The 15,348-nt window shown below is 52.3% G+C and overlaps 1 protein-coding gene across 1 annotated transcript; it reads left to right on the forward strand.

Annotated features, from left to right (window-relative positions):
- The first annotated feature begins 1,662 nt into the window (after nt 1-1,662).
- LOC120404742 (glutathione S-transferase 2-like) lies at nt 1,663-14,481 on the forward strand. The gene is made up of 8 exons (XM_039537699.1): nt 1,663-1,836; nt 4,750-4,828; nt 11,375-11,439; nt 11,953-12,034; nt 12,274-12,374; nt 12,984-13,079; nt 13,203-13,313; nt 14,242-14,481. Exons 1-8 carry the CDS (start codon nt 1,801-1,803, stop codon nt 14,335-14,337), a joined length of 666 nt encoding a protein of 221 aa, XP_039393633.1. The 5' UTR covers nt 1,663-1,800; the 3' UTR covers nt 14,338-14,481.
- Nucleotides 14,482-15,348: the final 867 nt, after the last annotated feature.

Genomic DNA, 15,348 nt, shown 5'->3' on the forward strand with positions numbered 1-15,348 from the left:
TTCCATAGACTCATTATGCACAGTGTAAAAACACTATTTCCTTCACTCAGTTTCACATTTCATGCCTTTCAATAATAATTTTTAAAAGGTTGGGGGGGTGGAGTTTTAGGCAGAAAGTGGGGATGGGGGAATGAGATTTCAAAATCCCAGAAGGGAAGTATTAGGGAAACCTATATTATTTCATATGTAGTTGCCACTGGGGCAAACCATCTTCCACTGATGGCTGGCTAGGACAGACACCAGTGTCGGGGCTTAGCTGACATAGCAAGGCCTTAAATTTCCCACTGCAGAAACCGAGCCAAAGCCAATCAGATGAAGTTCTAACCTCAGGAAGGGGTAAGCAGGGGTCCCCTTCATTCATCCACGTTCACAGAGAGCCCAGGCTCCACATCAAAACCCCCTGGATTTTCTACACGTTCCTTCTCCATTTCATTTAAAGCAGAAAAAAGCCTCTTCTGGTCCTGGCCCAGAGGCTGCATGTTCTTCCATGCATCCCTGGCTAAAAGACTGTGTTGATAAATGCAAAGTAAGGCACATTGGAAGATATAATCCCAATGACACATATAAAATGATGGAGTCTAAATTAGCTGTTACCAAGCAAGAAAGAGATCTGGGAGTCATTGTGGGTAGTTCTCTGAAAACATCCACTCAATGTGCAGCAGCCATCAAAAAAGCAAACAGAATTTTGGGAACCATTAGGAAAGGGATAGATAATAAAACAGAAAATATCATAATGTCTCTATATTAATCCATGGTGCACCCACACCTTCAATACTGACCCAACAGAAATGAACAAGTAACAAAAAGCCTTCTCAGGGGCTCCAAACCACCATATTCCTTCGACCGCTACACTAAGGCCCTTTTCAGCAAGAGGTAAGGACCTAGTGCCTGCGGTGCCCCCTCTTCTCTGGTGCCAGTCTCACCACCACTCCTGTCTGCGATAGGAAAGGGGGCAGTGGTCATGGATGCCAGAGCCCCAAACAAACCCTCCAACAACCCGTGCAATGGGTGTGAGGGGCCGGTATCTCTGGCCAGCTCCCACCCTGAGCAGAAACATGGGGGGGGGGCAGAGAGGGGGAAAGTGTGCCCCGATCCAGTCGTGGCCTGCCAGACCCTGCCGAGCCAACTTGGCTTGTGCATGCCAACCATTCCTGCTACGCTTTGGCCCAGGAAGCCCGGATTTGGCCTTTGCAGGTTTGGTGACCGAAGCTGCCTCCTGGGGCTCTGTTTTCCACACCCAGATGAACCGAGCAAAGCTACTGCCCGAACCTGGATGGGCAGGGTGCGAATGATGGGGCCGAGGTGACCAGGGAAGGAAAGGTCACTCACACCAGGTCAGAGTCCTGCCAAGTCAACCCCCCCCCAAAACACAGACACTGCCCCACCGACCCCCAAGTACATGATGGAGAGGGCGCACCATCCTGGTGCCCGGAGTTCCGCAGGTTGGCTAGCACCAGGGCATAACACTGTAGGGAGCAGGCAGCTCAGCAATGAGCTAAATTAACCTCCAAGCCCCCCAGAGATAGTGGGAGGTCGGTCCCCCGCGGGGGACGGGGCAGGGGCGGGGGGGGCACAGGCGAGGGGTCTGTGGGGCTGCAGGAGTGCAGACAGCCAGGACAGGGTTAACAGGTAGGGTCCGCAGCCTTCGAGATCCGCCCCCCGCGACCCGCCAGGGCCTGGGGAAGCGAGTTTGGCCGGACGGGCAAGTATTCCGGATTCCGGGGCGGGAGCTCAGATCTCCGCCCCCGCAGCACTACCCGAGCCCATCGAGCCGCGGCGGGACCGGAGCGCAGGGGCAGCATGGAGATCACTCTGGGGTACTGGGACATCCGCGGGGTGAGTGCGGGCAGCGCCGGGCCAGCGCGCAGTGGGGCAGCGGCCCTCCAGCTATGGAGACGGGGTGGGGGTGCAGGAGTGGGGCAGTCGGCCCCCCCGAATATGGGGCAGGGTGAGGGTGCAGGAGTGGGGCAGGCAGCTCCCCAGCTATGGGGATACAGGAGTGGGGCAGGCAGCCCCCCAGCTATGGGGCGGGGTGAGGGTGCAGGAGTGGGGCAGGCAGCTCCCCAGTTGTGGGGGAGGGGTAAAGGAGAGGTGCAGTCGGCCCCCTAGCTATGGGACACAGGAGAGGGGCAGGCAGCCCCCCAGCTATGGGGGACACAGGAGAGGAGCAGGCAGCCCCCCACCTATGGGGTGGAGTGAGGGTGCAGGAGTGGGGCAGTTGGCCCCCCAGCAGTGGGGCTGGGGCGGCAGCAGGGCAGGCGGCCCCAGCTATGAGGGAAGGGTAAAGGAGTAGGACAGGCAGCCCCCCAGCTATGGGGGAGGGGTGGGGGATACAGGAAAGGGGCAGGCAGCCCCCTAGCTATAGGGGAGGTCTCTGTAGAGGAATGTATGGTTTGGTCCTATCAGGTTTGCTTGGGATCACATGTCATGGTAGCCAAGATTTGCCCGGGGCGGGGTATGGGGATGAGCTCTTGCAAACAGGTCAGTTGACAATTCAGCTGTGAGCCCTGGGAGCGCAGAGCTCCATCACCTGAACGTGTCTGTCCCCCACCCTTATCCCCTCCCCAAGGGTGGGGCTGGGGGAAGGTCATCCCTGTCTGGCAGCCAATGCCCATGTGCGTCCTTGCAGAAAGCCCTACACACTCCTGGCCCCTGTCCCTTTCTGCAGTGAAACTCCGATGGACCCATCCCACTGCCAGGCCTTGACTGGGCACTTTATTTGTAATCATCTTTAAAAGTTTTGTTTCCCAACAGCAGGTGTCTGGGGAGAGGGGAGGCATGCCATTGGTGGGTGTAGCCCCCCCCAGTGGCTGGTGGCTTGAAGGTCAGGAGCCCCATTGCAATTTTCCATTAGTTGCCACGTGGTCTCAGCAAGAAAGACCCTCTTGGGGTCCACAGTGCAATGCAGGGTTCCTAACTCAGGCTACTAAAACTCTCAGGAGCATGTGTAATGCTATGGGGCAGGTGTGTTGTCGGTCTCCCCTCACACACACAATGTGCGCTCCATGGTAGATTTGAGTCTGTTAGAGCTTTAGCTCAAGCTGCAGCAGCTTGTACTATTACAGTCCCACATGGGAAATTATTTGTTAAATTGGAGAAGATGGGGATTAATATGAGAACTGAAAGGTGGATAAAGAACTGGTTAAAGGGGAGACTGGAACAGGTCATGCTGAAAGATGAACTGCCAGGCTGGAGGGAGGTTACTAGGAGCGTTCCACTCAGGGATCGGTCTTCAGTCCAATCTCATTTAACATTTTCATTCATGACCTTGGCACAAAAAGAGGGAGTGTGCTAATAAAATGTGTGAGTGACGCAAAGCTGGGAGGTATTGCCAATATGGAGGAGGACTGGAATATCGTACAAGATGATTTGGAGGACCTTGAAAACTGGAGGAATAGAAATGGGATGAAATTTAATAGTACAAAGTGCAAGGTCATGAATGTAGGCACTAACAAGAATATTTGCTATAAGCTGGGGCTGTATCTGTTGGAAGCGACAGAGGAGCCAAAAGACCTGAGTATTGCATGATCACAGGATGTCTATGAGCCCCCAATGTGATGTGGCTGTGAAAAAGGCTAATGCCTCGCCTGATGCATCCTAGGACTGCATTTCTATTAGAGCCAGGGAAGTGTTAGTACCATTATACAAGGCACTGATGAGACCTCATCTAGAATACCGTGTGCAATTCTGGTCTCATGGTTAAGAAAGATGAATTCAAACTTGAACTGGTGCAAAGAAGGGCTACTAGGATAATCAGAGAAATGGAAAACTTACTGCGCAAGAAGCGACTTGAAGAGCTTGGCTTGTTTAGCCAAACCAAACGAAGGTTGAGGGGAGATATGATCGTTCTCTGTTAATACATATAGGGAGGGGGAGGAGTTATTTAAATTAAGTGCCAGTGTGGACACAAGAACAAATGGCTATAAACTGGCCAAAAACAAGTTTAGCCCTGAAACTAGATGAAGATTTCTGACCATCAGAGGAGTGAAGTTCTGGAACAGCCTTCCAAGGGGAGCAGCGGGGGCAAAAAACTAACTGGTTTCAAGACTGAGCTTGATGAGTTTATGGAGGGAATGATGTGATGGGAGTGGCTACAATGACATGTGGCCCATCTGTGACTGCTAGTAGCAAAAATCCCCAATGGCTGGAGACCGGATGTTCAATGAGGAGGGCTCTGAGATATTCCAGAGGATTCCTTCCCAGGTGTCTGGCTGGTGGGTCTTGCCCACATACTCAGGGTTCAACAGATTATCATATTTGGGGTTGGGAAGGAATTTCCCCCCGGTCAGATTAGCAGAGACCCTGTGGTTTTTTTTACCTTCCTCTGCAGCATGGGTCACAGGTCACTTGCAAGTTTAAACTAGTGTCAGTGGTGGATTCTTGGTAACTTGAAGTCTTTAAATCATAGTTCAGTTACTCAGCGAGAGGCTAGGGGTCTATTACAGGAGAGGGTGGGGGAGGTTCTGTGGCCTGCGATGTGCAGGAGGTCAGACTAGATGATAATGATGGTCCCTTCTCGCCTTCCACTCTGAGTGATGGAGGTTCCCTGGTTCAATCCCCTGTGCAGTGTTTGGCTAAGGTAGAAGCTGTCACGCGTGATCTGTGTATAGTCTTGGGCTCCAGCAGCTGTGAGCAGAATTGGGAGGAAGGTCAATTTATATTGCTTTCTGGAGAGGGGCAAGCTCTGGGCTCTCCCAGTGGAACTGGAGGGATCCTGGCATGTAAATGCTCTCATGCTCCTCTTTGCAGCTTGCTCATGCCATCCGACTGCTGCTGGAATACACGGGCACTCCCTATGAGGACAAGCAATACAGCCCCAGCGGGGAAGGTAAGGTGTCATGGCTGGAGATCACGCCCCGGGCTGCCTTGGCTTCTGGAGCGTGAGACGGGCACTTGCAAGGTGCATTGTCTTTTGCAATCTTGGCAGGGAACCTGTGTGAAGATCAGCACTGTGTTGGGGAGGGATACAGAAGTGGCTGGGTCTGTACCAATGCACTAGAGATCACATTGTGAGAGAGGGGTGCGCTGTTATCGTTAGGGCTAAGGAGGGTTTTAAGATCCATGCTCAACAGTGTTAAATAGCAATAAGTCTCCAGGTCATTTAACAGCACTGAATGGTCCCCTTGTTGACCTGACATATTGGCTCCCAAGTCACCGTAGAGCAGGCCCTTCACTTAGGGTCTATGCTTGTTGAAGGCAATAGAGAGGCTGATGCTGGATCAAGGCCAGATCGCAGTTGGAAATTGCAAGGAAATCATTGACTCGGGCCAGATTTTTTTTCACTGCAAAAATCAATCAAGTTGCAGTTTACAGATCACACCAGGCAGGAGAACAGCAGCTTTTGCTGCCACCCCTGAAATTTTCCAGGACAACTCTGCAGGACGAGGGGTAGAAACCAGTTCTGCGTAGGCTGTAACCTTAGACAATGAGCTCCCTGGAGGTGCTCAGGTTTCAGCAGCTGTGTTAGAAACTGCCTTTTACTCTCTGGCTGGGGATGGGATGTGAGGATTAGTCAGCTAGCGAGGTCAGTTCTGGAGGGCCGGCTGTACAGCCCCTCTGCATTAACGGGGAGGAGGGTCAGCCCTGTTACCTCTGTTCCCCTAAAAACCAACCCAGGGTCACACTTGTATTAGTTTTATTACGATGCCTCTGTTGGGTCAGATAGGAAAGAGATGGAGCTTATTCATACACGCACACATTCACTGCATTCATACCCTCATGCACCCCCCCACACACAGGCGGCGAGTTACCGGAGACAGCATGGAGGCCGAGAAGCCGAAGCGTGGTAGATCTGGTGTGTCCGCCTGCGGTCACGAATCCAGGCTGCTGAGCAGGTCAAGGAGCAACAGCTACTTGTGTGCGTGGCTGCTTCCTTTTGCTGGGTCTGGGCGGCTCCTGTCACGTACTCTGAGTTTTCCTTCTGTGTCCATCACTGAGAAGCATTCCCAGACCAGTTCCTTTCATGCATACCAGGTTCCTCTTTTCTTTACAGCAGTTCATGATTGCCTTCTCAGGGCAGATTATATCAGACACTCCTGGCTCTTCTCTCCTTGCAAAAAGAACAGGAGTACTTGTGGCACTTTAGAGACTAACCAATTTATTTGAGCATAAGCTTTCGTGGGCTACAGCCCACTTCATCGGACACATGCAGTTCCTCTCTGCCCAGTCCCACATATACTCCCTTGTTCACACTCCCTCATCTTCCCCACACACTCCCTTGTTCACATTCTCTCTGATTGCGTGATGGGATATTACACAGCTTGGAAGTTCGTACAAGTGGTAACTTGAAAAGGTTACAGAGTTTGCAAAGGTTACAAAACTCAAAAGGCTATGCTAACAATAACTGAAGTTACAAAGTCTGCAAAAAGGTTGCAGAACTTAGGCCTGGTCCACACTAAAAAGGGGGTTCGAATTAGGGTACGCAAATTCAGCTACGGGAATAGCGTAGCTGAATTCGAAGTACCCTAATTCGAACTACTCACCCGTCCAGACGCGGCGGGGTCAAACTCCGCGGCTCCCCCGTCGACTCCACCACCGCCGTTTGCAGTGGTGGAGTACCGGAGTCGACCGCGGCGCTTCCGGAGTTCGAACTATCGCGTCTAGATCAGACGCGATAGTTTGAACTCCGTGAAGTCGAACTCACCGCGTCGACCCGCGCGGTGAGTAGGGACCTGCCCTGAATGATACAAGTTACAGATCTTACAATTGCATTTGAGCGAAGGCTTTACATAACAAGACCCCCTGCCCCCTCCTGCCTTAGGTCACTCCTCCTCCAAAGTCTGGTTCTACCGGGCCTGTATCAGCTTCTATTTGCTGTTGCTTACAGGGCCCGGTCCCGCTCCTGTGGCAGTTGATAGCAGAACTCCCATTGCTTTCAGCGAGAGCAGGGATCTGTCCTATATTAAGACAACGCCCTCTGTCCGGAGCCGGCCTTTCTGCTGCTGTAAGGGACGGACTTTGAGGGGCCCGACGCCAGTTGGAGTCCATGGGAGCTGCGGGCATTGCTCAACCCTGGCCGGCCACTTGTAACAGCCACTTCCTATCTCCACTCTCCCAGGGGCTTGGGTTAACTCTTCCATGATTGTAGAGAGACTCTGTGACTCTCTTGGCTTGGACTAATTTCCCACCTTGTGGGGTTGTTTTTTTTGCTGAGTCATGCATCCCAAGATTTGGTTATATAATTCTGAAGGTCACGGGGCTGCTGTTTGTCACAGTGAGCGATAAGAAACCCCAGCTGTGTCAAAGCAATGCATTCTCCCCAAGCAGAAAGTGCAGCCAGATTAGTGCACGGGCAGGAAGTGGCGAGGGAGGGGGGTGATGAGGTCAGATTGCTTTTGGGCATGGATCCTTTATTACAATGACATTGCACATTTCTATCCCTTTAGAATCACGATAAAATTCCACCTCACAACTTCCCATGGCACCATGAAAGTAAAATTCCCCTTTTGACTGAGACTCAGAAAGGGTGAGTGACTTTGTGTTAAGGTCACCCCGGCTTTGTCCTCACTGCAAAAAGGTGTTTTTTACATAGTTATTTCTCTCTGTGTAAACTCATGGTGGAGACGAGAGACTGGAGTTTTTACCTTGATGCAGCTAGTTGAGGTCTCCCCTATCAATCAGCTACATCGGTGGTTCTCAACCTGTTTACCATTGTGGGCCACATCCCAGTACTACCTGTATGGCCCTGAGGATGGCACATGGGACACAGCTCTGTGCTGATTGGCTGCAAGCGGCCTGCGGGCCGCAGGTTGAGAACCACTGAGCTACATCAAGGTAAGAACCGCAGTGCCTTGGCCCCACCAGAATTTTACATCAAGATAGCTATCACAGTGTAAACACACCCTTTATTGCAGTGAAGACCAAGCCCTGGTGAGTGAGTGACAGAGCTGGGAGTGAAACCCAGGTGTCCTTATGCCAAGCCCGTGCTCTAACCACTAGACTATGCTCTCTTTATGGAAAAGAACTAGCTGTACACTGGACAGGGAAGTCCAGTTCCGGCAGATTGTCCTTACACTGGGCACAATCACAGAGCCGATCGTCTGGCTGGGACTCAGGACCCTGGCTGGAACCTGTACCAGGAGGTGCTTGTCACAAGCAATAGCATCATTTGTCTTGCTTAAAGACAGTAAGAATTACAATTCCTGCCTTTCATGGCTGGTAGAGGGAGATTCTCAGCTGGTGTAAATGGATCTGCCTGGATTTACAGAAGCTGAGGGTAAGACCTTAGGTTTGTATCAGGGTCAGGGGCGGCTCTAGCCATTTCGCTGCCCCAAGCACGGCGGAACGCCGCGGGGGGCGCTCTGCCGGTCGCCGGTCCCGCGGCTCCGGTGGACCTCCTGCGGACGTGCCTGCGGATGCTCCACTGAAGCCGCGGGACCAGAGGACCCTCCGCAGGCACGTCTGCTGGAGGTCCACCGGAGCCGCCTGCCGCCCTCCTGGCGACCGGCAGAGCGCCCCCCGCGGCATGCCACCCTAAGCACGTGCTTGGTGTGCTGGGGCCTGGAGCCGCCCCTGATAAGTGGCCCACGGGTACCTATGAATATTCTCAGGAACTCGTGCCCTGCGCCTCTCCTCTGATTCTGCTGGGTTTATACTCTCTCTGCCCTCCCAGTAAATCCTCTCAGGGTCTGTCTACACTGCAGTTGAGGTGTAACTGCAGCAAGCCTCTAGCTAGTTTGCATGCCAATAGCAGTGCTGGCTATACAAGCTCACCTGGGACCCTGGGTATGTACTTGGGCAGCTGGCCCATGCTGACACAGCTTCACTGCTACCGGTACCTGCACCATCCAGATCAAAGCTAGCTCAGGTGTGTCTACATGTGCTGCAATTACACCCCTAGATTGCACTGCAGAGCAACCCTATGTCCCCGGGGTTGGAGGACCCTGGGCTTATATCACAGTTCAGGCTGCACTAGTGGGGATGGATTTGCTGCACGTTTATTTCATAGCCAGCATGGCACCTGCAGGCAAACAGACCTTTGAGCACTGATAACCGAAATCAGATTGCATATGGCCAATGACACTTTGCTTATCGCCCTGTGTCAAACAGAAGTGGTGAGGATTTCATATAATTGGGGCTTGTGTGCGCCCTGCCTGATTTTAAAGGGGACCTGAGCCAGCAGGGAAGCAGGTAAATCCAGACACCGAGCATAGCAGTGAACTGGGCTATTGACACTAGCTGCCAAGTCCTAGGAGGAAAGTGCAGATTTAAGGTGGGCTAGAGCAAGGTTTCTATGGGGTCCAAACACAGCCGAGGTTTCTGTAGGATCCATAGAAAATCCCCGTTGATACCACCTATCCTAGGGGCCTATATGGCCCCCAGAATCGTCGTATCTGAGCACCTCACAGGTTTTACTGTGTTTAGCCTCACAATCCCCCAGTGTGGTAGGGAAGTGTGGTTAGTCTCGGATCCCGGTTTTACAGATAGGGAACTCGGGCTCTGAGCGACTTCGTGATTTCCCCAAGGGAACCCAGGGAGTGTATGGCAGAGCAGAGATTTGAACTTCAGTCTCCCAAATCCCCAAGCTCATGCTCTTAACTACTGGCCCATCTTATTAGAGACGGGCTTCCTGGCAGGAAAGGTCTTTGATTCTGTGTTTGTCTGACACCCAGCACCCCGTTCTTAGCTGGCCTCAGGCACTCCAGTAATAAACCCCATTTTGTGATCATGGGGTCTAGCCTTGGCACTGAGCTGTTTCATTGTGTTTCTGCAAGGTCGGTAAATGGAACCGTCAGGGAACGAGAGGCCAGCGTGGGCAGGAGTGTTGGCCAAAAGGATCAGATGTGGGGGCTTGATGTTAGCCATGTAAATGAGCAGCATGGCTTTCCTCAGAGGTGCTGAGCAGCTGCGGCTCCTAGGGATTTCGACAGGAGCAAGGGGTGCTTGGTACTTCTGAAAATCAGGCGTCTGTGGCCAGGTTTGGCATCTAAAATCAGAGGCCAGTGGTGAAAATTGTGGCCATTAAGTATCTATTGCTGCAATACTGCTCCTTTGTGTTTGGATATGAGGACGCTTTTACCTGTTTTTTTCTAGGCCCGGATGCCAAGCTGCATGTCCAGAATGGCACAGCTCAGGAACGAGAGGGGGAACACAGGTGGCTTTCAAAGTGGCCTGGCCCAGTGTTAGAGCAGCCCAGAGGGTGCTGTAAGCTACCACAGCCTTGAGTGGCTGCTCTGCTATGTCAGAACAGGCATGCCCCATGCCAGGAGCTGAGCAGAAGTGTGGTATAGGGCAGGGGTGGCGAGTTGTATGGGTCTATGGTGCCTGTGCTCCAGGAATATTCAGGGTCTGTGGTGCCCGTGCTCCACCAGTGTTCGGGGCCGGGTCTCTCCTCTGGCCCTGCCTGCTGCCCCCAGGTGATTTAAAAGAGCCTGGGGTGCCCTGGCTGCTGCCGTTGCCACCACCACTGACAGCGCAGTGGGGTTAAGGCAGCTTCCTGCTTGGCTTTGGTCCTTGCCACTCCTAGAAGCAGCTGGCATAGCTCCACGGCCCCGGTGGAGGGGATGGGGGTGGTCTCCGCGTACTGCCCCCGCCCCAAGCACCGACTCCGCAGCTTCCATTGGCCGGAAACTGTGGTATAGGGCTGTCCAAGGGTTTTGCTGGTGGGAAGCTCTGGGTTCTGGCCCTTTTCTGCTGCTAGAGTGGTGCAAAGGGGCCAGTATGTGGCCAGCATGGGGACCCAAGTTTTTTTTCCAGCCCTCCCCTCAGCTCCTGGGGTGTGGGGAGAGGGAGAGAGTAGGGGACTCAATCTCCAATTCTACCACCAGTCACTGTTTCCTTTCTGACTAAAAGTGTGGACTCTTGGCTTAAAGGCGATGGGGGTTGGGCAGGGGAGGGGAATGGGGAAGGAAGTAGATGGTGGAGGGAAGATGTAGGGTGGGGGATGAAGAGGATGGGAGGGAAAGGGACACAGTGTGTGGGTGGCGGGGGAGAAATGCAGTGGGGTGGGTGTTTGTGGGGTGACAGTGCTGGTTAGATATGCAGTGGAGGGTTTGGGATACAGTGCGGGGGAGTGGGGCTGGAGATGCAGTGGGTGGATGCGGTGAGGGTGGCAGGGGAGAGATGCAGTGGGGTGGATGTTTGTGGGGTAGCAGTGATGGTTGGAGATGCAGTGATTGGGGTAGGAGATGCAGTGAGTGGGTGTGGGGAGTGGGGAGGGAGATGCAGAGGGTGGGTGCGGGAAGGGTGGCAGGGGAAAGATGCAGTGCGATGGGTGTTTGTGGGGTAGCAGTGGTGGTTGGCGATGCAGTGAGTGGGGAGGTGATGTTGATTAGGAGGTGCAGTGGGGTGGGATTGGAGGATTGGTGGTGAGGGAAATGCAGTGGGGGGCAGATGTCCATGCCATAGGACTTACCATCCTGTTCTTTACCTCCAGGTCCTGATTATGATAGAAGCCAATGGACTAACGAGAAAGAGAAGCTGGGGCTGGATTTCCCGAATGTACGTAGCAGCCTCCTTTGCCGTTACCCATGTGTCACTGGGGAGGACAGGGTTAGAGAGGGAAGTGGTTGGAGACTAGCAGCTTTCACTGCTGGCTCTGAGGTGGAGCCAGGCTGTTGGCTGGGGAAGGGCTCCCAGTTCTCCAGTGCCCCCTTGGCTGGTGCAGGAGTCTCAGGCCTTGCTGTCTTTGCCGCAGTGAGCACGTGGCTATGCCCAGCCTGAGTGTGATCGGTGGTTGTGCATGGCCATAAGGTTAACTGCTAGGCACTGAACACTGAATCTGGGGCCCTGCTGTCCATCTGCTCCCCCAAGCAGGGTAAAAAAATGGGCAGGGAGAGGCTGTGTCTGAGTACAGGTGGACTCCAGCAATGTGCAGGGCCTGCTCATGAGACACTTAGCTCTGCTCTTTGACCTCCCGCCGACTAGGAGGCACAAGTAGCTTGATGCCCTCCGAGAGTAGGATAAATGGGTGGGGAGAACTTATCCCCTGACATCCTCTCTTTGCCCTCCCAGCTCCCCTATCTCATTGACGGCCAGACAAAGCTCACGCAAAGCAATGCTATCCTCCGCTACATAGCGCGCAAACACAAGATGGGTGAGTATTGCTGCGAGTCGAAGGCTTGTCTGCACGGGGAAATTGACTGGCCCCGCTCCTCTGGAATAGGTCCCTAGTCCAGAGTAAAAGTGATGGGCCATTATTCTAGAAGACCTAGGTCATTCCAGAATAGCTGTGCTGGTCAATTCACCCCAGTGAAGACAAGCCCTTAGAGTCTAGTTGAGATTTAAACCAGGGTTGCTGAGCCTCTCTGCCCCTGTGTGTTTTCTGGCTCCCAGCTGGCGAGAGCGAGGAGGAGATGCAGAGAGTGGACATGCTGGAGAACCAGGTGATGGATTTCCGCCTGGCCTTTGCAAGGATCGTCTACAACCCTGACTTTGTGAGTGCATCCCTGCTCCCCTGGGGGTGTGGGTCAGAGCTGGAGTGCAACAGATAGCTCAGGAGGGTCACATGGAGTTAACAGGTGTAGATATAATCCAGAGCTTTACAAGCCTCCATTAATTACCTGGGAAGAAGAGTAGTTATCCCCATTTTAGAGAGGCGTGGGAGAGAGAAGTGATGTGACTTGCCTGAGGTCCCATAGTAAACCAGTAGCAGAGGTAGGATAGAATTTGAGCCCTCCCTAGATTCAAAACTGCCTGTTCCCCCAACCCATGCTGCCTCCCAGACAAAGAGAGGTGGAATTGGTCAGGGATTATGTGTCAGAACAGACCAGTCTGTGAAGTCTATTACAGCTCCTCTTTAGCTACAGCCTCTTCCTTCAAAGGAAGGTGAATCATTTCTATCATGCACCAGACTAGTTACCTGATGCTGGCATGGCAGGGAGGAGCGTGTCTGGGACGGGAGTTCCCTTCAGATGATCAGTTTATGCCCCAAAGGTTGGGACTGAATTACCCGTCACTGCCTTGGGCCACCTGAGAACTCTGGGTGATGGGGATTGCGAGGATTTGACCCACAGCTCCCTTGCTTCTGTTTTCCCTTTTTGCAGGAGAAACTGAAGCCGGAGTACTTGGAGCAGCTGCCCGGGAAGCTGAAGCTGTTCTCCCAGTTCCTGGGGGACAGGAAGTGGTTTGCTGGGGAGAAGGTATGTGACTAGACGGGGACTGAGGACGTAGCTGCTCTGTGCTAAAGAGAGGCCAGAGATGGGAAGTGCAGATCGGGATGGTTCTGATCTGACGCTCTGCTTATTTTCATTCTGATTTCCAAGCTCACCTATGTCGACTTCCTCATGTATGATGTCCTGGATCAGCACCGCATGTTCGTGCCCAAATGCCTGGATAAGCTGAAGAATCTGAAGGATTTTCTTGACCGATTTGAGGTGAACTTGGCCCTGACTCCCCTATGACATGCTGCTCTCTGGATCTCCAGGGATGGCCAAGCTAGTTCCAGTTCTGCAGTGTCTGCAGCATGTGACCCTTGGTCAAGTTACTTTTGCCAATTAAGGTTGATAGATGGTTTCCATTCTAAGCCTTCTGCACCCTTTGTCTTGTCAAAACAATAACCTACCTCTTGGTCCTTTTCACAATATATGGAATCGGAGTTCACCTTAAACAGGAGCTGTTCACTATAGAAGACAATCATACAATAAAGACATACAAACAAGTTCCCACACAGCTCAAGTTCCAGCACTGACTCCCTTGTGAAGAGCTCCAGACAGGGAACTGGTGAACAGCACATAGTCACCTAGTAGCTGAATAATATATTACAAGTGCACATCATTACAGTCCTGAATTTCTCAAGCTTGGTTCTTGGGCAGAGGAGATTTTGAAGAGCAGACTGAGTTTGGAACCGAACAAACTTGTTTTTGAGAGATGGAGCTTTGAGAAGTTACAGGACTTCCGGCTTTTAGAAAGTGCTTTATCTGCTCCTAAATGTAGAGCAGCTCGGCAATGTAAGGGCCTGGCTTCCAGAAGTGCTGAGTGAAATCGATCGGAGCAGTGAGTGGTCAGCAGCTTTGAAAAATCACATCCTTGGGCCTGATCCAAAGCCTTTTGAAGTCTGTGTCAAGGCTCCCACCGATTTCAGCAAACTTTGGATCAGGCCCTTGGTCCTCCACAAGAACTGGGCCATAGGACATGTCTGACAAGACGTGGCTGCATGCCTTTCTGGTTTGCAATGGGGAACGATTCCCAAGCAGCTGTTTGGCTGCGGCCTGTGCTGAATTTCTGGCTGTGATGATGGGTAGGGGGCATGTGAAGAGCTGATGATGTCTCTTTACATTGATGGATCTTTTGCTTTCCCTGTAGGCCCTGGAGAAGATCGCTGTCTACATGAGTTCTGGCCGCTACATGAAGGCTCCCATTTTCTGGAGAGCTGCCCAGTGGAGCAACAAAAAGGAGTAGGCTCAAGTGGAGCTCAGCAAATGTCAAACAATTCTGTTGGCATTGACCTACTGCAGAATCTGAGAAGGAGACGGAGACCCCTGGGACCCCTCTAGCTTGCAAAGTCTCATTAAACAGCAAATAAGTAATAGCTGAAATCCGCAAGCCCTGTTGTAATCCTTCCTGCTAAACTAGCTGTGATTCCCACTTACTGGCTAATGGTGACTGTATAGTCATCTCAGCTTTTTGACTTTCCTGGTTTCTATTTGTTTTTTAAATATAGATCTCTAGGGAGTTCTGATTAGTAGACCCTTAGTTCTACTTTAAACCTCTTCTGAGTTTCAGCCTTTATCCCAGCATGCAGGCCAGTTCCTGCTTCCATTGGTGCTCTTCAGATGGCCAAGTGGCTCTTTGACAAAGGGCTCTGAATTTCAGAGGTGTTGAGCACCCACCACTCCTTTGAGCCCATGTGCATATGAAAATATAAACAGAAGGATAATTCTCCCCTCCCCTTAAACGTGCTCTCTCCTGAAGCACCCCCCACACACTGGCTTGTGATCATACATGCAGAAAGAACATCATGTTTCAAAGGGGACGGAAGATTTTCCTTTTGTAACTAGAGACGTATAAGAAGTTGGCTAGTTCCTGAGGGCCATCGGGAGAAAGCCCTGATGTCATATCCAATGCATAATCAAGGTACTAATTAAATCACCATCCTCCCCTCCGAAAGGACAGCTCAGCCAGGTAGAGGGGAGAGAAAGTTGGATGCACCCAATCAGGTTTCTAAGTGTGCTGCACCCTGCAGCCCCTCTTCTGATCCCCAAGAGAACTCAGTCTGGCCCCTCCATTTAGGTGCCTACAGCAGAGCTGAGCTGTCTGGAAGCTTGGTCCCAAAGCACTGAGCTGCTGGAGCGTTGCACACAGCTGAGAGAGCAAGTAATGCAGTGCTTGTATGTGCTGGGAGCCACAGCTGCGAGCAGGTTTAGGGAGAAGAAGTCTGGATTTGTGCAACTGCAAAGAACCCCTAGGGCA

Source organism: Mauremys reevesii, linkage group 4 (genome assembly GCF_016161935.1).
Source record: "Mauremys reevesii isolate NIE-2019 linkage group 4, ASM1616193v1, whole genome shotgun sequence".
NCBI lineage: Eukaryota > Metazoa > Chordata > Testudines > Geoemydidae > Mauremys > Mauremys reevesii.

Excerpts from the sequence above, each read along its gene's own strand:
- LOC120404742 (XM_039537699.1), top strand. The coding sequence starts at position 1,801 with ATGGAGATCACTCTGGGGTACTGGGACATCCGCGGG. Across the intron at positions 12,375-12,983 it reads TCGTCTACAACCCTGACTTT|GAGAAACTGAAGCCGGAGTA; the intron begins GTGAGTGCATCC and ends CCCTTTTTGCAG. Across the intron at positions 13,080-13,202 it reads AGTGGTTTGCTGGGGAGAAG|CTCACCTATGTCGACTTCCT; the intron begins GTATGTGACTAG and ends CTGATTTCCAAG.